At 40.7% G+C, this 24,248-nt stretch overlaps 1 protein-coding gene across 1 annotated transcript; it reads right to left on the reverse strand.

Annotated features, from left to right (window-relative positions):
- Positions 1 to 1,540: 1,540 nt before the first annotated feature.
- LOC130698540 (uncharacterized) lies at positions 1,541 to 19,122 on the reverse strand. The gene is made up of 5 exons (XM_057521211.2): positions 18,640 to 19,122; positions 10,408 to 10,571; positions 5,601 to 5,811; positions 3,538 to 3,948; positions 1,541 to 2,758 (listed from the first exon to the last, which is right to left on the reverse strand). The coding sequence occupies exons 1-5, from the start codon at positions 18,734 to 18,736 to the stop codon at positions 2,616 to 2,618; spliced, it is 1,026 nt and encodes a 341-aa protein (XP_057377194.1). The 5' UTR covers positions 18,737 to 19,122; the 3' UTR covers positions 1,541 to 2,615.
- Positions 19,123 to 24,248: the final 5,126 nt, after the last annotated feature.

Here is a 24,248-nt window from a genome sequence, read left to right on the forward strand (position 1 = left end):
TCGGTATCAGCAAAGTACATGTCCAAGCCCTTGAATACAAGCAAACGTAAACGTAAAATAGCATTGCTAATTGATTCAAGCTTTTCCGTTGTACTAGAAAGTTACCAACGCTCGTACCACCTTGGTATTCAACAATCAATAGCACGCGTATGGGACTTTTTTATTGATTGCCGGCGTTCTCTGCGTCTAAATGAACTTGAATAATTCATCCGACCAAAGTTTCGACGAGAAACGTTTATGCCCAAACTTTCTCTTTTGTCGACTATTTTTTAAACAAGCTCCAAAATCAGCAAGTAAATTGTCAATTCGGAAACTTCTTTTTTTCCCCTCCTTTTTCGCTAGTAGGGAAACGAATGAAACAGACAATTCCTTCAGTCGTGTATGAAACGAATGCGACCCGCCCTGCATTCCCCTCGTTGCGTCTACTTTTCCTACTTTGGGTTTACACATCCGACAGCCGGAAGGATGGATAGATAGAATTAAGACCGTCGTCTTTCCTTTCTGGTTCGCATCTGTGTTGCTTCGAGTTACTCGCTCGTCCAGTCTCACAGACGGATTATTTGGCTGGGCTTGGATATAGTCACAGCCTGCAATGCAGCAGTTGAAAAGCGCTTGATCTTCAATACAGATCGATGGGTACCAACGATAAACAACAATTTCATCCTACGCAAATTTCATTGCCCTGCCTATTATGCTAAGTCGATAGGCTAATACCGTGAAATTTACAACGCAGTTCATAGTTTGTTCCCTTTTTGGATTGGAAGCCGAAGGTGTTGAAATATTTCGATTTCGCTAAACATTAGCGTTAGGAAAACTTGTTTCAAAATCCATCAGTATCATACAAATCGTTGTTATTCCTAAAACAGAGGTACATTGCCGTTTGTAGCATTATATTGACGTGTCCACGTGTGTCCCGACGTCATCGATCTACACATTTTCGTATTTCTATTCGATTTATCATAGTTGCTCGCCAAAATAAGGAGTCTACCCTATTACGTTGCCCAGGTTGCAACATCGATCGTTAGTAACGACGTCCTAAATTTCCTTTTGGATTGACAAACGTCTAGCTACATGAAGCAGTTACTTGCGGCATTTATAGTAAGACGTTTTGTTGGTCACCCACATCTATTGTAAACATTGCTGTTCCATTAAAAATATCATCCCCATCTAGACATAAATCCTCTTTCTCACTCGCATGAAGACATTTGGGACGCGCGTACGAAGTGGACGACACGTTTGGGTTGTTCCTCAGGAAGATCATTAGTGTGCTGTTTGACGCCGACATGTAATGTTATTATAGCCGTCTGACTCGTCTGTTCTAACTGTATTATGTCGCTACAATGGCCGTGAGATGGAACGGAAGACTGACGTACACGCCCACAGTCCAGTGGCAAAGTCTTTCCTTTGGTAGAATCACGCCAGAGATTTAAGACGAGTTAAAAAGAGCATTTGATCATTATGGGATTAAAATAATCTAGAGCAGGTATTAAAAAAAACGAATTAGGACTGAGACGATATCAGACATATGTATTTTTTTTTAATGAACAAAAAACTCGAATTAAAAACAAAAACAAAAAGAAGTGCCGAACACACCAATGTGTTTTTGCTTACTTTTGGCTCTCCTCCTCCCATCGGTCACAAAGACGGAGAAGGAAAACTGGTACTCATGTGGGAGGTTTCATTATCATCTATCTAAAGAGCTACATCAGGAAATATGATATCATCGTCCAAGATTAACGTATATACTGTATATATAATATCATCTTCCGTCTTTTCGTTTTCTTGTTTTCTTGATGCCACTGTTGCGGTTGCTGAATCCTTTATAAACGCCGTCACTTTAAATCCGTATCTGCGAATATAAACACAATCTTTCTTCGTCTCTGAATAATTTTTTCGCTGGTTTTGATGCACACACATACTCGATAGAAATCAAAATCAAGGGGGGACTCACGTTTGATCCATTCTTACAAATCTTTGACATGTTTGATTGTGTTATTTGGGGAAGAGGGCGAGCAATAAGGGTCGGGTGAAATTTGGATTAGGTTACTCATTATAACTGCATGACGTTCATCAATAATCGCACATACCACAATAATGCAACTGTACAACAATATAGGGTCAAGGCGTACGCCTTACTGTCTCATTCGTGTCGGTAAATTTTTTTTATTTAGAAATATATATATATAGCGAATCGAGGAAGGAAAATGTGTGTTACATGATAAGTCTTGATTGTAATTGGTATCGAAAGAAAAAGCTTTGGTGTCCGTTAAAATGTCTAAAGTTGTTGAGGTGGGAAAATCAAAGTTGGTATTACGTTTTTGTCCCCCTCTAAATTAAAATAAAGAATGCAATTCGCTTCGCGGAATAGCTTCGTTTACAAATCCATGGCTTGTTCTTTATACCTTTGGCGAAACCACAAATAATACGATAGAATATATAGGTGGTAGGGGAAAGTGTACTAGGGCACATTTGGGGACAGCATTTTGTACAATAGAAAAAAACGAGACAAAACGAAAGATAGTGAAACAATCCGCCAGCGATGAGGCAAATTCAAGACCCGAAATTACAAATGGAAAAATTTCGCAAAAGATAAACAACTTGAATGCGGAATCAAACTACCGCAACTGTCGGTTCCACGATAAGTATCGATGCAGTAAGAGTAAAAGAGTTGCAAGGAGCACGTAGTGGTGGAAACGGGCGCCGGGCTGCGTGCGTGATATGCCTCCGTGACCGTGTTGCATTGCAGCCGGATGTTCACCTATGAAAGGCAGAAACAAAATGGGAACGAAAGAACAAAAAAATTTATATGAAAAACAGAAAATGGAAAGCCAATCGGAAAGTAGACGTCTAAGACGACACGTTGGATTTAATCAAAACTAGCACCCGCGTGACAATAGCACGATATCGTGTAAGCCTCAAACTCCTATATAAAAGAATCAATAACTTTTCCATCTATAATCCCAGCCGGGGGTAAAAAGGGAACAGGCGATATATGCGTTTCTTCTTGATATGCTTGAAAACTGTCACGATTTTTTTTTCCTCCCTTTTTTTTTTTTTTTTTTTATTTCTCGTTTTGTTTAAAGCTTTACTTTCTGTTTTCTTCTACCGTTATTGTGAAGCCTGTATATGCGCCTCCATCAACTCCTCCTTCCCTATACGGGAGGCTCGTTCAATCTAAACTTTACAAAGGAAGATAGACAGAGGCCTTGGTTGACTTGTACGAGCCGTATAGCGTCAGCAGTGCGTTCGGCCGTGAATCACGACTAGCGGTCTTTCCGTTAAACTCTTGGAGGGTGTGTCGAGTCTATCAGAGTCGACCCACACACGCCGAATTGAAACACGGTGCTCATATTCGAATACAAACCTTAAAGCAGGGCTTGGATCGAACACGTTGAATACAGAAAGGGTGAACGTGTTTGGACAAGCCGATCGACTGCTTATCCAACGAAACATATCCCCCAATGATTGTCAACTTGCGTGACGTCCTCCCTTTGTCACATTTCCATAATCAATGAAATAATTTTGTTTTGGTCGTACCATTAAGGACGTGAACGACAATGCTGGCCGGCTCGGCTCCGGCTGGAATGCAGGTATAATTGCCAGAATCAGCGGCCACAGCGTTACGTATTAGAAGTAGATTTTCTAGTCCGTGCTGACTCGTTTCGATCGTCACTTTTCGGCCCGATAGCGACGTCATAATGGACGATTTCCCGAAGAAACTCGTCTGCTTGTTGGCGTTCATCTGGTGTGGTTGCTGTTGCTGAAGGTGGCTATTTTGCTGGAACAGCTGATGGCCATCGTTGCCGCCAGTACTTAATATTTGTAGTCCTTTGTACCAGGTGAAGTGAGTCGGTGGTTCGGGCATGTCTTTGGCCACGCACGACAAGCTGATGTCGCTGCCGCTTCGAATGTACATCTCCGGGCTGCCGTGGATGTAAGCTTGCGATACTGTCCAGTTAAACGATACAGCAACAACAACAAAAAATCAATTGAATTTGCTACCTGACTAACATTTTATTTGGCATGACAGTTAATCGAATAATCAAACTGATTTTTTACAAATTCAGGTTACTAAAATGCTCAAATGTGAATGCGGTCCGGATGTATTCAGACGATGGAGAGGAATTCAGTTGCATTCTATGCATAATCCGAGTAGCGTGTTCGTGCTCCACGGATTGCCAATTACGCGTGAGTTTGAAGACAAAAAGAAGATGGTAGAAACGGGATCTACCGTGATAACTAGCACGCTCTTCACGGTCTCTAATACACATAGCCTAAGCAGCGTACACTTACACAATTTCTATCGCGCGTTATATACAGGGTCGCTGAGAGCGACGATGGTAAGTTCATCATTTCTTTAGTTCTTCATGCACGTCGCAACCAGGCGTTCGACGCTCTTCTGCCCAATGCTCACATTATGTCATTACGATTGCGTCGTAACAATAGAGACCGATCAAGACCCTTCCTATATGTTACTCCGCTTCCGCACGCACCCCCCCCCCCTTTTTTCTTTTTCTTCTTATATTTACATTATTCAGCTTTAACTATTAACGTGTGTGCGTGTGACCCGACAGCGTGGAAGACGTCACAGGCAAAGCGGGGGGGAAAGCGGCCATAACTATCCGCTGGATTGTATCGATTGAGACAAGAGAAGTACGCCCTCTGAGGTAGAACTGTGAGGGTAAGCTGCACATAAAAAAAGAACGATAGCTAATACAAATAAGTAAATACATTATAATGATCATGGTGTTTTTTTTTCTGTAACATGCTAGAATTCTTTTTTCTAATAACCAAATAAGTTAAGGCGTTGCCTTTGCTCGCATTCGGAACCGCATACAAGAGAGTCTCACTAATGAGGTAAATCTGTCACCTTGGATGAGGCAGACGACACGATTACCGTCATTAATTATCTCGTTTTATTCCACGAAAACATTGCTTTCTAGAAAACGTTTACTAAAAGAAAAATGTGTGTGCCATTCCTGGTCTTGCATAACAACAAACATGCAATTGTGTTTGCCTTATTCGTTCTCTATTGTGATGATGAAAAGAGCAACTGGACAAAATGTTTGGGAATTTTTCGCTTCGTTTTCCTCTAGTTGGCTTGTTGGTATTTTTTGTTTTTTATTTTGACTGAATAATAACGGGAAAGCTCTCACTGCAACTGTTATTCATCCAAGTTTCTAGCATAGCTACGAGATCCAATTAGAATGATGCTCGCCCCGTTTCATAGCTAGAAAAGACAGGCATCTATGTCCGAGACTCTGGCGTGTTCATAATTCGCGTCAAAAGTTCAAAGTTGCTTAAATAGGACGTGAGCCGATAGCAATGCTACCAGCACATTCAAAACTACGAACTTATTGTGTACAATAGAGAAAAGAGCCATTTCCAAATCCTTTTCCTCTTTTCTTCGTGGATATGGTGTGACGCTATCCAGTAGCAATAACAATAAAACACGAGATTTGAATGATATAGAGGCTCTTCAATGCTGGCGGGGAAACCGAACGATCAACAACAATGGCCCCGTTCCATTTTTGTTATTGTTATTATTATTACGTAAAGCAGCTGTATGCATCTTTATGAATGTAGGATACAAGACTTACCGACAACTTTTAAGCGGACGGCTTTGCTGATTTTGGGCTCGGAGCTGACTTGGCATTCATAGAGTCCAGCGTCGCGAAGCTGAACGGATCTGATCCGCAGTGTCCACATGTCTCCTGTAGCCGACTTGATGACCGAGAAGCGTGCATCATTGGTGTAGGTGACTTGACCGAATGTCAGAATGTGTAAATCTCGTTTCCGTATCCAAGAAACCTGATGAAAGATGCAAAAGGTGAATTCGCAAAGCTACGTCATAATGAACAAAGAAGCCAATTGTAAACGTATGTCTAGTGCAGTAAAAATGTATTCGTGGCGTCAGTGAAAAGTAACTTCATCAGCAGCACGATAATCGATAGCTCATCAGACGTCAGTTGGACATGTTGTCATTTTATGGGCTATAAAATATGTATACGTCCCGGCTCTTTCTGTGCGCATTTTTCTGAGCTTTTTGATAAGCACCGTTTGCTATTGGCTGTTGCTATCCGTGTATTTGGGGAAGCAATTAAAAATTAATCTCAGAACGCACTACTATGCTATATATATTCATAGCGCTAGGGGAAAAAAAAACTATCAAAATATGCCATTATCGATTTTGATCCCTTTGGAGTCAACAAGTTCGGCAGATGTTTCTATAAGTCCATTAATCTCCCTTTTTGGAGTTTTTCGTCCCTTTTCTTTTTTGCTCTTCATCGCTCGATCCACTCACAGTGACGCACTCTTTTGTTTAGATGTCGTCGTTTCGACATTGGCAATGTAAATAGATGGGTTGGAGCGTGAAACGAGTTATGCAAATACGCTCTTATAGAATTCCGGCTGCTGGATGTTCCATTTTTGATTTTTTATTCCCTGTATACCTTCCCCCCTTTTTTCTTTTTTATTACAGAACGTTCGACATCCTTTAATTTTTAAAGTTTCTGAATTTGATTTAATTCCCTGCTTACAGGAGCTTCCGTTTCGATTATTTTTTTTTACTTCTTAACGTACCACAATCCGCCTAAGGCTCTTGATCGTGCCAATATTCACGTCAGCTTTCTTTTTTTTTTTTTAATACCTCATTCACGGCTGATTGCTACTGAATTCACTTTTTTATGTCTGTGGAGAAACCTCAAACAACTGCTGGCACCGTCTGTGGCCCATATGAATTATTGATCAACCAATCGTACTGTACGAAATTTGCCTCTGCAGTTGCACCGATTGTCGCCAGTTCAAACCCCAATTTTTTAAAATTCATTTTCAAAGCTTGTCATCCTTTATACTTGATCCCTTCTTTTTGATTTTCCCTTGCCCAGTCGAGGTAGTAAGGGATTATCGATCGCCAAGAAGTCGTCGCATGAAATGGTATACATAATAACGCGAGCAAGTGATACGGACTCGGAGAAAATGGGAGGAGGCATGATGGCAATCCTGCGGCCTACGATTATCATAGAAAGAGTCTATTTGACATGCACCCGTGTCACGTCTATTGCGTCACCATAGATTAGATGAGCCACGAACGAAAAAATAATAAATCAATTGTTTGAACAGAAAAAAAAAAAAAAAAAATAATGCCGATTGCACTGCGGGATTTCGGACTCACGATGCGAATAGGTTTCACTTGCTGCCTAAAAAAAGACTATGATTTTTTTCAATCTTCTTATTCAAAATGGTCTGGTGGTCAAGTGAATTTTCGCCAAGATTTGGCGTCCCCTCCTCTGTCATAAGCCGTTTCCACCGGGGTGATTAGGTTACCGAATCGTCACGCAGGTACGATATTTCCGCTCACCTAAACCTACTCTTCGTGTCGGCCTTTCCTAGAAGAAGAAAAAAAAAAAAAACCGCAAAAAAGCAACCTGACCCTTTACCGCCTCTTGGTCGTTCTTTTCAAGAGAAAAACATTTGACCACGACATGACACAGACATGGGCATTGTGGGTAAGTGGATACGTTAGCTCATTATTTTTTTCCTTTGAACGCGATTGTTTCTTGTTGTTTTTTTTGAGGGGGTTGCGGGGTTAGTATTGTTATGATTACGAACAGATTCGTTTGCGACGCATGTTGTTATAATGACGTTCTCTTTTTGTTTTTTTTTGCACGCTGCGTAAATATGCTTTTTATTCACGCTGGATTGTTCTAGCAACGTGAACCAAAAGTCTTTTTGAACTGCAGTAGAGAAACTATGTTTTTCTAGCGATTAGAATTGCGTCTGATTGTGCACCATCTCTCACGTGATGGCTTTGTTCTGCGTTCAAAAAAAAAGTGTTCGAGTAGCATGAAGAGAAATCTGGAAAATTAGAGAGATGTTTTCGTCTCCGTCTGTAACGAAGGGAAGGATCATTTTCCATCAGTCAACTTTCGAGATTTGCCTACTTGCAGATAGAACCCATCCCATTAGCGAAACAAGTTTGTAGGGTCCGAAAACTATACGAACAATGCTTCAAACGGCGTGTTCTTATTCCCACACTCTTTCAACAATCTCTTAACCGCTACCAAGAAAAAAGAAAGAAAAACTTTGGAAACAAACTATGTCATCATTTACCTTTGTCAATTCTTTCGTTATAGTTTTCTATCAAATGATTTTACAATCACAATGGATCGGCTTTTACTTGGAACTTTGTGGCAGTCAATGCTTTTCACTCTAGATCTTTGATTATTTTGAAATTACATTCACAGGTAATCGACAGATAATGAACGTGCAATCCTAGAGACCTTGAACGCTAACAAAGTTTTCTGGTTTTTAAGCATTCTGAATTGAAGCTTCCGTTTTCTTGTGAAATACTTAACAGTCCCTTGGCAATGGTTGATGGAAAACAAGGTTTTAAATCAGATGTACATACAAACGAATTTGCCAAGGTGACTGTGTGCTGTTACGTTTGCAGGATGCACGCGTATCAGAACGTGATGGACGAGATAAAAAAAAAAGAACACAGAAGGGTTAGTTTCTTTATTTATTTAAGAAAGTTTTTCGATCGATTTCGTTTTTGTTTGAAGTGCAAGCATAAGAGTGTACTGTCGATTTCAGCTGGAATCGTCAATATTTGATGATTGGCTTTGGAGATAACAAAACAGACGCTCCCTGGATTTCATCGCAAAGGATATAACTACTTATGCGCACAGTAAGGAAATATCCTTGGGTTCGATTTACCTTGTTTCCCTTCCTTTTGCATCTCCAATGTGATAATTTAAAAATACATTGGCCTTTGTCCTGGAACAGCGTAAGACTTATATAAGGATCGAGGGAAAGTTTTACATATCCGGATTTTAAAAAGATGGCGTGTCCTTGTGTGCTCGGATTCAAGGACTCGGGATATAAAGCACAAAATAAAGTCTCTAATGAAGTATTCATTTCACGTTTTCTCCTATTAACCAAGCGAATTCATTTCCTCGTTTTCGTTACATCAACTATGAAATCGTTGCTCCCTTTGACGGGTAATTTCAGTTCCGCATTAGTCATTTGCTCTTTGGTTCGGCCCTCGTGATTCTTACGTACGAGCGAACCTTGAAGCAGCAAAAGTTCATTGAATTCATCAAGGCTGTGACACAACATTTCTTTTTTAAACTTTACTTTCCACAGTGTTTCACAATAATAAAAGGAAAAGAAAAGGCTGTCATGGACGCAAAGCTATATATCGATTCAAAAGTCTTATAAGACATTCTTGTTGTATAATAAACGATATAGGCGAAGATGCGAACGAGCTTTATTCGATATCGTCATCCAATCGCCTTCTCCATTTTCCCGTTAGCTTCTCACCAACTTTCCCTCTTTTTTGGGGGCGCGGGGGGCTCTTTCTTTTTTGCACTTGAAAGTGTGAGAAAAGCCACTCGTCGGACGGCTTATCTGCGGCCTGCGTCGCGGCACAGGAGCCATCTCTTTTGTCGAGCTCGATATATAGTTGCCTCCAATCTATTATTTATTTTTTTTTTTTACCACCCCACGCTTCTTTTTTTTTTTATTTTATGTTTTTTTTTTTCTTCATTGTTTTGACTTGGCTTCGTACGGTATACTTATTGGCTGTTCACTCGTCAATCAATAGAGCTTTTTGATTGTCTGACTGTCGATTCTTGGTTCCAAGAGACGCCCACCCATATCTCTCTGGATGGATCTTAACCAAAGGATAACGAAAAGAAGCTTATTCCGGCTATTTTCACTCGGATCATTTCTTCTCTATGTAGCACGTCGGATATGGCGAACAATTAGTTTCATCGAACAACTTCTTTCTTTTTATTTTTCCCCCCTCCATTCTGAAGCTATTCTCTGTATAAAGATTCTCCCCCCCCCCCCCCAATTTTCTTCCTTATTCCCTTCGTCTCAAGATCCGTTAAGATTAGACGGTTTAACTTTCCGTGATTGTCGAGTCCGATTCACGAACAAAAAATCGTCTTTGGAATATGACAAAGACAAGCCATCCATGGCAACAAAATGTACGCTGGTGTACGTATAAAGATGAGGCTCCCACGTATCTATGACGAAAGAACTAGACGGCATGTACGTTTGCAGCATGGAAAAACGAAACAAGGAAATGTGTATTCTACCCGTTTACCGCTATCCTTACACGTACATCCGTCTTATAGGGAAACGCGATACGGACATACTGTAGGATGTCGATGCCGGAACGTTTTGGCTATATTGAATAAGACTGAGGAGCCTTTTGAATGTTGTGTCAGTGCATATCCTAGTAGGGACGGTACATTCTTTATGCAATGGCAGTAAAAATCTATTAAGCTGCTGAATGGCGAATTCGAAATAAGCGCCAGACGTCAATCCGAGAATCGCGTGAATGCGTGGGAAGTGCGACGGGTGGCATTTGCATTTTGTGTGTGTGAAATGACTAACCTTGCGATCTCCAAGCTGACGAACGCGGCAAGCCAAGTAGGCTGTAGATCCGACGGAGACGACAACAGATTCCGGCCCCGTGTCGAATGACGGTCCAACTAGAGCGCCGTCCCACGGTATATCCGCCACGACTGACTGCGCTTCGCTCTTCGGTGATATCGACCCTAAATTTGCAAAGAGAACGCACACACACAAAAAAAAAAAGAAATGTAAACAAATTCGTTAGAGTAAATTTGAAAATGAGTCACGTGAGAGACTGCAGTCGACATATGGGACAAATTAGAAGGCCATCTCGTCGTCTTCCATTTCCAAATGAAAATGTTTGGCCAGCGTCAACTGTAATAACGGGGACTATTAGAAGCAGAGCGTGAACATTTTCGCTATGCGACATGGCGTGCCATCGTGATCATTTCGGTCCGCGTGACAGAGATTTTGATGTCAGTCAAACACGTCTATTTTACGTTGCGGTGTATTAGATATAGTGTAAGACGGCAGCGCGTTTTGTACGTCGAAATGTGATTCACCGTTTATTTCCTTGTCATTTCAAAAGACCACCACACGATCCTATTTCCGCAAGCGTGAATGTAAACTCTCTTTTTCTATATACCTTTTGCGACGTCATTTTTTTTTTTTTTTTTGTTGGAATGCGCTAACAGAACAACGTTTGGCGTGCAATCATATGTGCAAAGCGTTACGGTTGCAATCATCTCTTTACGTAGAAAAAGGGCGACAAAGGTAACAAACTGGATGTTACACGCCCACAATGTGTGTGGGCGAGTTAAGAAATCATATCGTCGACGTTCAAAGACGTGCCGTAAAAAATCCTTGGAGTGGCTGTTTTGCTGTTTGCAACATTGCGCTAAACCCACGGTACCATCGCCCACATCATCGCTCCGCTTTACCTCGTCCGCCATGCGTTACCCAATTTTCCTGGTTTACGCTCCTCTTCAATAGAGATTGTCGGTTATTCAGCCTAGTAACGTATAGCGAGTCTAAATTTCTAGTTTCCCAGAAAACCATTGCCGACCGTGAAACGTGCATTCGAAAACGTTCGAGATTACGGAGAAACCGGTTAGTGATTTAAGCCGATTGTTACAATGTTAACAAGGTACTGCTTCACTTACCTGGCGTTGGATACGGACTCTTGGAGGAAAAAAAAAATCTGTTTGTAACAAGTTGCTGCTTTCATATCTAGCCGATGCTTATTGCCGCGATTCAAATTTTATTTGGTTTTTTTTTTTTTTTTGCACGTTTCCCTATTTTCAAATTTGAGTGCAAGGCTTTTCAGAGTACATCCATGTTTTTCCTGATCTAAAAACAAAGTTTGCATGCAACCGTAATCCGTTTGTCGGAGGTACGATTTGGTATATAGAAAATAAGTGCATCTTTGGAACAACATCAGAAAATGCTGTATTTCTTTTTGTTTTTTACCCAATATTGAAACACGTGATTGATCCTTTGACTATTGCCTCGGCTTTGTATTGCTAGAAACGGGATCAGTGCGAAAGCCTCTGAGAGCTTGAGCCAGGAAAAAGGAGCGCGTGTGTGGCCGATAATGCATCCGGCTTCGTGGATTTTCCCTCGACTTTGGATGGCAAATCCCAGCAAGTAAGTAAACAAGCAACAACACAGAGTAGCCCTGAATGTGGATGACGTTCGTCGCATCCCCCTACAGACGGTCAAAAGAAAAACACAAAACAACTTTTGAAAAAAAAAAACTAAACTAAAAAAAAAAAAAACGCTGTTGAAAATGGTGGCTAGCTTCTGGACAATCCATCAGGATTCACGAGCGAAGCGATTCACTTTATATCTCTCTGCAGTCTCAACGGAACATGGCAGATTATTCTCTCTGTTGGCTCCCGTTTTTCTTCGTGTTTCTTAGTGACGGTAGGCGTAGTCTCGTTGTGTCGGCAATTGTAGGCAAACGAGAGGCGGACTGCTGGAAGAGACAGAGCGTCTCTTTTTCCTTTTCTTTTTTTTCTCGCTCCATCTCTCTCGAGCATGTCACGATCCTACCGTTGCCTTTCCTCCCATTTTCAAAAAAAATCCTCCCTCTCATCTATCTCCCTCTATTCAAGTTGATCGTGGATTTTCCGCTTTTTTTTTTCTTTTTGTTGTTGTTGTGTCGCTCAGTGTCTGTGGGGCGTCACAGTCGACATCGTAGTGGTCAGGGACCGTCAGGTTCGCGGATGGGGCGTCTCGGTCGAGTTTCCTGTACATTTCCTTTTTCTATTTTGTTTCCCTTTCTCCTATTCTTTTTTGTTCAACAGTCAATAGTTGGACGCAGGTCCGCCCTACTGTCCGTTAATGCAGCAACTATTGTTGGATAACTGGCGGGAGTAGAGATACATAATGCGCATAGTTCCATCACGGCTCAACATCTGTTTGACAAGTAAATGATAATGGGTGCCCGCCGTTATAACTCGGAAAATCGTACGAGAGAGATGTCCCCTTCCTCTAGAAAGAAAAAAGAAAATACTATTTCTTTTTTGTTCAGCCACCCCATCTTTTTAGTGCCTTATATGCCGGCGGATCTTTGCTGGATTGCTTCCATTCTTTATATACAGGATAGGGACACGGTAAATATGGCCGACTGACAAGATAGGCCTATATGAATAAAAAAAAAAAAAGAAAAAAAAAGAGACGTGGAAAAGAAAGGGAAGTTGGCTTTAAAGTCCGTTTGATCCACTTGGCAAAGTTTGGGCCTCGTCGGTTGCTTTCGCGTCTGACCGTTTTGAGTTGTTTGATTGTCCCTTCCGGCTGGAATCCTTTACGTTATTTACGTTCTACTTTCCCGAAGCTCATCCCTTAATATGCTATACCGGACCATGATTTGCATATTTGAACGAACCTTGTCCATTGGATGACAAAAGATGAAAGAGAGAGAGAGAGAGCAAACTCGTCCTTTGATTTGCCATTCAGGTAGAAAGGGCCAAACACATAGCCTTTCTGCTTTGACGCTTAACGCTGGACATAATAATGAAATGAACATCATATTTCATTTAATTCGTATCAGGAAAACGGGGTCTGAATAAAGCATATAGATAGCTTATGAATGTCGACCTGATTGCAGCACACCTTATAAAGAGCCTTGCCCTCATTTTTCTTCCTTCAAGGTGCTACGGTAAATGAAAGACGACGTTTCCCTGCGATTCGCCTTCGTCTTTCATCATTATCAATTAGGAACGGGCTTTTGCCCTCGTATAGTTGTCCTGTGAAGTACACAACTAGAGCTACCCCTATAGATGGGTAGATATATAGTTTTGCTTAAGTCCACAGATTGGAGCTAGTTACTCATCGTTTCTTGGCCAGTTAGCCAGTGAAGCCAAAACTCTCGTGTATTGCCCTAAGACGCGCCGTACCTGCTTAATCAATACAGATCATCAACAGGAAAGTTTCTAAAACACGAATCAGATAGAAAGGTTTCGTGTACGCAATTTGAAAAAAAAAAAAGGCTTTCTTTTGTTGCATATGTTTCTAGTAACAATAGACTTTGCGGATGATGACAAACGATATGGGAGAAAGGAAAAAAAAAATGAATCCCGAGGAACTCCTTCATGGCCGCCTTGACGCTGCGACTTAATGTCGTGCAACCGTTCCGGCGCATGCCTCAAGTTACCTGACACCGCAAAGTCCCATTTCTTCTTGTGTGTGTGTGTGTGTTCGCCTCTTTCGTGCAATTGAATTCTAGATGGAAATGCTAGACTAGCACGTACTGCAAGTTTATATGTACGTCTCCCCTTTTTCTTGACTCTCTCTCTCTCTTGTCTCTGCACACTGAATGAGAGGCCTGATTGGAAATTGGATTCTCTCGTCTGCCGGAGCCTTCCGTGGAAACACAGCTGGACAAAAAAAAAAAAAAAAAAGAAGCTAAAAACACACTAAGTGATCCTACCCAATTTTCTCTTCAAACTTTGGCGGGCTAGTAGTCCCTATGTATATCTCTAGCGGCATCAAAGTTAGGCTCAAAAGAAGAAAAAGGTGGGGGATTTGTTTTTTGTTTTTTTTTGGACATTTTCTTTATTCCAAGCTTTTCTTCTATACTACGCAGTTTGTAACGGCTGAGAAAGAAAGAGAAATCTTCGACCCTATAACACATCCCATTGCCTCTCCCTTCCCCTTTTTTTTTTCCTATTGAAATTTACTGTGAAAACAAGGGGAAAAGCAAAGGCAAACCGGTCAGATCCGCTGGATCAATTCCCCGAGCGGATGCATCGTCAAATGTCCGGCTACATGTTTCTTAGGCCTTCGAGCGTACTAAATTGAATTAGTCTCAGTTTTCGGACTTTGAAGTCGATTCGATTTACATAAGGCTTTTCTCTGCTTGCCTCAGGTTTTCTTCTATACACATATTTCCTAATAACGTGTCCACAGCAGGCTTTAACACAGACCGTAAACAGCTAATAATATAATACAATCGAATAGAAATCTATAAAAAAAAAAAAGAATAGAGGACTACGGTGTGGGGTCAACCAAAGACACGATCGTGAGTGTAAATATGCTATTCGTTTTTTTTTTTTGTTCTTGTGCTTTCACTGAACAATGTGAGCGAACGAATAAGACTTTAGACATTTCCTTATATACGTCTGCATCGTACTTTTCTATTTGATTCTTTAGTTTCCGTCCTTTTCTTCCATCTGGCACTGGCCTCGAGTTCGCTAAAAACCCATGGGTCTGCCCATCACGCCCAATATACGGGGTATTACGTGATGCAAGGTTTTTTGTTTCTCTTTATTTCCACAGCCTCTTCGTCTTCGTCTTTTTCTTTTTTTTTTTTCAACGTTTCTCCTTTTATCTTCTCTCCTTCAGCTACGTCTCGCGTTTTACTTTCTTGACTGCCGATGCGCTAGACTGTGCAAGACACAGAATATCGATGTTTGTCATGGCAGCCTTTCACGCACAGAAAGAGAAATAGAGGCCTCTCCTTACCATATGTAAATCAAGGAGAAAGCAAAAAAAAAAAGAAAAAAAAAAAAGAGAGAGAACGTGAGAAGACCCATTTCACATTCATTTTTTGTTGTTGTTGTTTGTTGTTTTTGAATAGACTTTACATTTCCAAGAGAGAGTTTCGACCGGTGTCGAATGATTTTGTGTCGGCGGGACAGAGGTGAAGTGATATTTTGTAACTTCGATTACAAAGAAAAGCAGAAATAATAAATCCTATATATTTGAAGGGTCTCCGACACTAGTGAGGGACTTTTGTGAGCCATTCGTCTTTCCGCTGCTGCGCTCTTGTCCCAGATTGAATTAGCTAATTATTTAGCGCACGAGTAAGGTTCTGTCCCGTCAGTCTCCCGTTTCTCTCTCTCTCTCTCTCTCTCTCTCTCTCTCTCTCTCTCTCTTGAAACAACAAACAGAAACTTTTTTCCTCTGACATCCACAAATTTTCATTTCACTCGTTTTTATAAGGATGTGCGTGACCCGTGAACTGGACCCAGTTCTTCCCAACGTTGTGGAACTAATCCGTTCCGAGGTCTATGGTTGGCAATTTTTTTTTCAGCGTAATGCGCACTTGAATTAGACGTCCCCTTAAACTGGAAAGGATTTTGTTTGTTGTCTTCAAAGCACCCGAAACGCAAAAGTCAAAGGTGTAATGTAATAGCCTATAACTGTTTTGATAATGGACTCGGAATGTTGTGTTTTTTTTTTCTTTCACGAACGCCTAGGCAAAGTAGCGATAGATTTTCTTTTTGTTTAGCTGCGTGTATATAATTTTTTGAAAAAAAAATATAGAAAAAGAAATCTCCATTGAAAAAGAATGAAATAGTTGCAGCATTAAAAGAGCTTCCTTTTCGTGCCTGCCGAATACACGGGATAGAACTTTTGGGCTAATTATCTATTGATCCTCTTTTCTTTCCCTTATTTTTTTTTTTTTTCGTTTAGGGGGTGATGGAGGACTGGCAATTCTCGTGCACGGTAATGGCCAAACTACGAAGTAGGCATCGTATTAGAAAGGAATAAAATAGTCGAGCGTATAACCTTTTCTTGTCCGTTTAGATTTTTCCCTCCCTATTTCTATAGGTTTTCATTTAACGTTTGCCTCTCTTTTTTTTTGTTAAACAAGAGATACGTTTCTATCATCGTTCTCGTCTACTTTGGCAACGGACCATGAATATTTAAAAAAATTTGCTATGGCATTAGAGAAAGCTCGTCGATAACCCTATCCATCATGCACACCTTGGGTAGCATGGGCTTGCCCTTTCGTCCTGCAAATCAGCCGATACATAGATGACAAGATGGCGTATCAGCCGTTCGGGAAATAGACAGTGTCCCGTTTCTATATAACACGCTAGTTCAGCAAAGACAGTCCTTCTGGCTGACGTGATGTATATCGATTGGAGGTCGATCCTTATACATGACAAGTTTTGCCAAAGTCACTCGATGATGTGAACACTGTCTACTTCACTCTTTTTTTTTTTTTTTTCGTACATGTCGAGTACCGCGAGGAGGACGCCAGTCAATTAGGGAGGAGCAGTTCCCTCGTATATTTTTCTGCAGACATAGTCTACCTCATTTTGTCCTTTCACGATGGCCAATCATCGAAAAATAGCACGAACGGCGGCTTCTCATCTCTCGTGTGTTTTCCAAACTCTAGAAAAAGATCCATTCGATATGTCCCGCTGTTTGTTTTTTGCCTACATGCAAAAATGGAATCGTTTTTGATTTTCGATATCTACGTATATTCAGGACGAAGCGGATCTTAGGATTCAAAACGCTTGACGTCAGCGGATTTTGTTGATTCTTTTCGCTTAAAAAAACACAAAGAAAAAGTTTCGTTGTTCTCTTGTTTCGTCATGAGAAAGACGGAGCTCACTGACACAGTGCTTATCAAAGATAAACACTGTGCAAACTACTATCATGGTTCTCAGTAATAGGGAAAGAGATTCTTAACGAGGCAAATATACACGTCTTCAAACCATACAAACGATTTTGCTATTGAGTAATAAAGAAGGATTATAAATAGCGACCTTTATATTACATTAGGCTATTCTACGCTGTCAACATTGTTTGGGTCGAGGATATACGTGTTGCGAAAGAAAAAAAAAAAAAAAAAGGACACACAAAAACAGTTCGTATTTCTTGTTTTCATTAAAAATGCATAACATAATGGCTGACGTAGACGATATTTTTTTTTTTTTTCCTCCTTCTCGAATCCCTGTCTCTCCTTTGATGTTTATGTGTTTGCGGCATCCCGCCAGGGAGGAAAAGAAAAAAATGGAGAACCATATTCTTCTTGGTTTACTCTGCCGAAGGAGAATGGAAACCTATTGTTGACACAACTGATATATACCATACACAAGACGGTACGTAATACTAAAGTAGACACTGTAGGCTATATCTTTTTTTTTTTTTTTTTGAAAGCGTGGGACGAGACACAGCGGCTTGGTTGTTAAAGACCCGTTGTCGAAGACGTGCATATATAGGAAGCGCTATACTTTCCTTAGAGGGCAGAGGGGGAACGTCTTTTTTAAAATGCTGATTATTTATGAAAAGTTTTGCGCCATGTAAACGACGTTAGCTTTAGTAATCGTCTTGTTTGTTTTTTGTTTTTTTTTTGTTTCGTTGGGATTCTTTTCCTGTTTATCCGCCTGACTTTGCCTTTGGCTTATTGTTACGTGGTGCGCATCAGTGCCCTTTTTTACTGCTTGTCGAGTGTGCACTGGTTACCTTCTTTTGAAATTATGACCATTAGCTGCCCGTCACGTTGACAACGTTGGATGTGTCTTTCATTAAAATGCAAATATGTCCGACACCTGGCAGGAGCGAACATCTCCCGGGAAACAACAATAACAAGAGTTTTTTTCTTTTTCACTTTTAGTTTTAGAATGAGGGAACAAAAGGGGAAAACCAAAACATTTCCTTTTTTTTTTGGGGGGGGGGGCGATTTTGATAGATGAGCTATGTCACGTAACGGACGAAATCAAGAGGTAAAGAACAATGTCCTATTTTTTTTGGGGGGGGGGGTATATTTGGAAAATGATATGATCATCAAAGTATGATGCATTTCCTATTGTGTTTCGGTTTTTTGAAAACAGTGGGATAGGCTGCAGGCATGATTTCATTGATCTTTGGCATTGATTGCCAGTCAACCGTTAATTATTCAATATGTAAAAGAACTTCTTCTTTCTTTTTGAACACTGGTACGAAGAAAAAAATTGCAAAACGGCTTTCGATCCAATAAAAAATGGAGAGGCGACTTAATGGTGTACAACAATCAAAACGAGATCTTACCGACTGATGTGGCACCAAGAATGCAGCTTGTAACAATCACTAATCTAACCACGTCGCAGTACTTGAATCCCGACATTTTGTTCCGGTTGTCTATCATTTTCCACGCCACCCGGTAACTGTTTAAAATTCGTTCCACTTATCTCTTTGATTAAAAAAATTAAGAAAGAGTATCACTTCTTTTAACAGGATGAGAATTTAAAAAAAAAAAAAAAACTGTTTTAATCTTCAAAAGAGGCACACGTCCTTTTTGCAAACAGCTCAGAAATGATTATCGTCTCGACGGTAATGTTGAACGGTCGAAGTTGGACGACCAGTCCAAACTCTGTGAGCCATTCACGCGCACGTGTTGACGTGGAGATCGCGATCAGTGTGTACAGTTTTTAATGACTGTTTACAACTTTCGATGTTGATATACTCTAACTATACTCTTCGACACATACACACACCATACGTACACGCACAGAGGTGGGAAAGCAAAACAAATCAAAGATGTTTCTTTGATCGGAGTAGTAATTTAAAAAAAAAAAAAGGGGGGGGGGGGAGTCCCGTCGAAGGAAATATAGCAGACTGACAAACGTGTATATCCTCACCGCGTCGAGGATGAAAGCAAACTGGGTTGGCCGGTCGGGACTCGTTGCGTTCAATATCAAAATGCCGCCAGAGACGTTAGGGGGCGGAGTGTCTACACAACCTCACCACGGGCGATAGGGGAGAGCAAAATGTACCCGTATTTCTCCATGTCCCTTTTCTATTTTTCCACACTGTACATCGGTATGTACTGTATATATAAGACTACTGTTTCCATCACACCAAAGTTGTTCTTCTTGCGTACTGCGTACACGCACTCTGTTTTAGATAGGCCCTCTAAATCTACTAGGACACTGCACCAATTTGATGCAGCATGAAAAAAAAACAGCTCATTATTATACAGGCAATCTCTCATTTCCGCAGCATTGATGTTGTATACAATTGTATGTACATACCCTACATGAGAATGGCCTTGATTACCTCTGGACATTCGAAATGAAAATCACCTTGTCAAAGAGCGGATGCTTCAATTCGTTTGTAAATAAAGGCAATCAACGCACAAGGCCGACTCGTATTTTTTCCCTTTGATCAAAAGCGCGCACTTCGTCATGCCATACAAATGGGTCGTGTGTTGAATAGACGGTGGCCATAACAATCGGTCATACGTTCGTTGTACGCGTTCTAAGTTCTAATATAAGCCATCTCGCGCACATTGTATGGCACCCTTGCAATAAGATAGAAGCTGCTAAAAGAGTAGAAGATGTCTCGAGTTCTTGTGGTCTCGGCAACCCTGTGATACGCTCGGGACGGTGTCCATCATCGGGAACAGTCCATTCTTAATGAAGACACATCGAACCCCTAAAGCTTGGTATGACGTTGAAAGCTAGCAAATGAACGGTCGGACCATCCTTTTTTTTTCATACTGACAGGATTTATTTTTTTAAAAAGGGAAACGTGTTTAAAAAGAGTCACAACCTTATCTATCAGTGACCGATGTACGTAATACGCTGTCCGTTCTTTTTGTGTCATCTCTGGTAGAGAGTAGACAAATTTCCGTGCGATCTTTCAATAAGACAGTGGTTTTCTATCAAAATGAAGAACGCAGAGAGAACTTTCTTCGTTTTTATTCTACTGCAAATAGAATTTCGAGGGGCAGTAAGTGGGCGCTGTTCGTTGTTTGATGATGAAGAGCTCCGCCGACTGAGGTTTTGCGCTGACGTTGAAGGAGTTGCACTAAGATGCACTTGATTCCCTCCCTCCCCCCCTCCCGACTCTCTCAGTGTTAAACGAGAACAAAAAAAGAAGCACAAGGAAGAGCAACATTTATTTCTCAGATATGATTTAACATTTTTTTTTAAACGTGAGCTCAATCTTGTTTTTTCCCTCCCCTTTTGATTGCACTTTATTTCCGACTTGAAAGTGTTTTCTTTATAACACAACTCCTTCGGTGCGTATAGATATATACGTACTCGTTCAATTCCTTTTTCCCACGCTGAGAGATCGCAGATACAGATGCATGTCTTTTTATTTCGTCACCTTTAAAAAAAAAAAAACGCAATCGAAAAGTCTACTTCTTCTTCTTTATATTTTGAAATTCAATACGTAACTTTTTATTTATTATTATTATCCTGCCATCCCTTTCTTTTTTTGCTGGATAGATCGGGCAGCTCCCGTGTCCTATGTATGCGATATATACGAGCCTGCGTAGTGTGGGAAACTGGGAATGACGTGCTGAACTCTGCATCACAAAAACAAAAGGGAGTGAATCGAAAGGAAACAAATTTGGGATTACAAGAAAGAAAGAAAAAGATCGTAGACGGGATACGCGCGTATCCCGTCTCGGATTTCACCCGTCGTATCATATCTATAGGTGGACGACACGTAATCGGATCTTTGCGGTCTGACCCCCCTACCAGTCCTCCGTGCACTTTTGACCAACCCCATCAGCCATGAGACCACACGCAAAGATGGTCCAACCATTCCCCGTCATCCTAATTTAATCTTGGTCTTTTTTTTTTTTTTTTTCTTTCCTTGTTTATCGCATTTAATTGAGAAAGTAAATTTTGAAGAAAACAAGAAAAGACATGGATATCTTTTCTTTTCCGGGGGTGGAGATGATGTTTCGTTATTTGTCAAAGACGTCAGATTATTCGAGACTACCGAGTTCCCTTCCTTTTTTTCTTCATATATATGAGGGATGGTAGCGAATCAAATAACCGTCGACTTTGTCTTATATTAGCGTCTCCCTTTTTTTCCCCTCCTTTTTATATGTATATAGCCTTTCGTTGTTTGTTTCCCTTTATACAAATCTCCATATCATGCTGCTTTATATACAAAAGTGGTGTTTGGCTAAAGAACTACTTACGACAGAGGCGAATATATTAGAAAAAAAAAAAAAAAAAAAAAAGAAGAAGAAGAAGGGAGTTTTTGGAGTGTTAGCAGGGCTAGGATTAAAGTTTCGTCGGCGTTTCAAAAAGGCCTGATAGACACGCCTAACTGCTTTTGGCTGGTCTAAAATGCACGATTGAAGAATTCCCTTCTTTTTTTTATTTCGAGCTGTTTATATTCGGGTATTTTTGTTTGTGTCTATTTATTTTTTTTTTTTCCCGCTAGTAGCACACACACAAAAAGACGTATAACTCTTGAAGGGCGGTCGTCCAGGAGCCGTTGCTGGAGCTCAGTTTGCCTGCAATAACAGTACGAGTAGTCATCGTCAACGCAGCCGCCCCGTTTTTCTCGGTGAGATAATCAACTTTTTGTTTTCTCTCGTGTGTGGACCTTTTCTTATTTTGTTTTGCCTTTTTACTTTCTTCTAACATTATAGTCTATACTTTGTTGCGCTGCATGTTCCACAAAAGTACACATAGATGGTCTTTTTTTTTTTTTTTGTGGAGATCTTTCTCCCCAAACTGACTCTGCTTCACTTGGCGAAAATTATCGATCGGGAATGTGGACGTTCACTCAACCCGAAACCCTGGGCGGAACGAGAGCAAAAAAAAAAAAAAAAAAAAAGAAAAAGTAGGTACTGAAAATTGTTCAGCTTGGCGAGATGACTTGTCAAGCATCGGGACGCCTCTGCAAGTGTTGGAGTTTTTTTTTTTTTTTTTTTTCTTTCTTTCTTTCCTCGTACTGTCCTTATTTTAGAACTTGTTCCACCTCAAAAGGCGTCCAGGAAAAACGTGAGCAAATGGAAACAGTTGGGGAGGTGCGCGTACGGCCTGTCAAATGAAACACAACGTCAAAGGACAACAAAAAAGGGGGGGAACAAAAATATTCTGTTTTTTTTTTTTTTTTTTTTCAATGGACCGAATCGAATTGATGTTGTCTGTCGTCGACTACGCGTCTCACGTTCTCGACGCGTCTCCATTTTTTTATATTTTTCTTCTGACGCCATTTCCCTAGAGAATGTCGTCTTGTCTCGTTATCACGTCATTTTGTACCTTACATTTTCCATTGGCCTTCAATAGAATTTTCATCTATTTATTTTTTTATTTTTAAGAGAGAAAAGGATGAGGCCTTGTAGATCAATCGTTTCCGGTGTGTGGCGGCCGTAAGTTTTTTGAACGTCAACTTGGAATTTCTTTCAAGTCGAACACATTCGGCTTTTCCTCTAAGTCTTCCCTTAAAAACATACGTAATCGATTTCGCTTTTATCTCAAATCTATAGCGTTAATCGCAGATTACGCATTCCATCGGCTTCCGTTCAAGTGAAGCAAAACAAGGACACACGTCAATGATAAACTATCTCATTCGATGAAAAAAAAAAAGGGAGGGCTGTTTCATGTTAAAAAGATCCGTTTTCGTTGTTTGATAATTGATTCTTTGCGTTTCATCCGCACGACGGCATAAGAGGATACGGTGACAATGTGTGCGTTGAAAAAAAAAAAAAAAAAAAGAGTAAAAATAAAGTGTTGTATCTTATATACAACACTCCACGTTTATGGGGCTAGAAAACAACAATGGCCGCAATCGAATCGCTACCGACGGCTTGTCTACACGCTGTTTGGTGAGTTACGCAACACCTTCTGCGTTTTTCCCAACGAGCTCCTTCTCTTTGCTCTTCTTTCCGCTTTTAAAACCCCAACAATTTTGTTGCCCTCTCTTCTCTCTTTTTTTTTTTTTTTACATTGTTTTCACGTGTCTGTGTGCAAGTGCCTCTATGTTGGAAATAGGCATCCATGTCTTTTTAGGTACAGAGATCAACCCTTTGGCTGATGAACGGATCTTTTCTTTTTTACGGTCCTTTTCTTTTTCGGAGCGCTGCTACATGCAACAAAGATATACAGAAGTATATAGAGCTCTTTCGCAGATAAATTCCCTACTTTTTTTTTTTTTCTATCCCTTCGTTGTCCCTCACTCTTTTCTTTCTTTTTCCTCCGTGAGTTGCTACGTGTACCGACCGAGCCGTCCATCTAACAGAGTGCACGCGTAAACGCTGACGTCAGCCACGCCAGGAAGAGGAAGTGAACGCATCCAAGCATCGTCCGTGTCTGTGTGCGGACGTACATATATGAAGTCTGCACAAGGAGAGCCGGGGTGGGAAATGGATGTTGGAAATAAAAGATCCCCGTGGCGATTAGAAACTTTGATGGCCACCCGCTGAGGTGTGTGTCTACAATATATGCCGGTGGATTAATACACAAGAAATGTGTGTTTTGTTTTTATCGGCTTCAGTGAGAAAGGAAAAGCCTTAGAGATGCTGTGATTAATGTTCGTATTTCATATAGAATTTAAGGGGGGGGGGGGTGATGTTTGTCCAGTGAACGTCACGTGCTATTGCAACCACGGGCAACTGAAGAATAATAGACCGGCCGTCACGACGGTCATTCTTTCTCTTTTTAACAAGTCGGGATTTTGAAAAAAAGAAAAACTATGGCGTTCGATGTTGCCATGGCTGTGTACAATATGTAAAAGCAATACATCCATTCGTTTGGCTTTACTTGTATCTTTTTTCTTTCTTTCTTTTCTCTCTCTTTCCAAAGTAACGGTTCAGATCAATTGCAGTTCGATACTTACGTAATTCCCATGTTTTTTTTTGTTTTTTTTTTAGCTTCACGCATTTCGCGTGTTGGACGGTGGGA

This window comes from Daphnia carinata, chromosome 3, assembly GCF_022539665.2.
Source record: "Daphnia carinata strain CSIRO-1 chromosome 3, CSIRO_AGI_Dcar_HiC_V3, whole genome shotgun sequence".
Lineage (NCBI taxonomy): Eukaryota > Metazoa > Arthropoda > Branchiopoda > Diplostraca > Daphniidae > Daphnia > Daphnia carinata.

Excerpts from the sequence above, each read along its gene's own strand:
- LOC130698540 (XM_057521211.2), bottom strand. The coding sequence starts at position 18,736 with ATGATAGACAACCGGAACAAAATGTCGGGATTCAAGTACTGCGACGTG. Across the intron at positions 5,812-10,407 it reads GTCAGCTTGGAGATCGCAAG|GTTTCTTGGATACGGAAACG; the intron begins GTTAGTCATTTC and ends ATCTTTCATCAG. Across the intron at positions 2,759-3,537 it reads TGTCGTTCACGTCCTTAATG|GTGAACATCCGGCTGCAATG; the intron begins GTACGACCAAAA and ends TGCCTTTCATAG.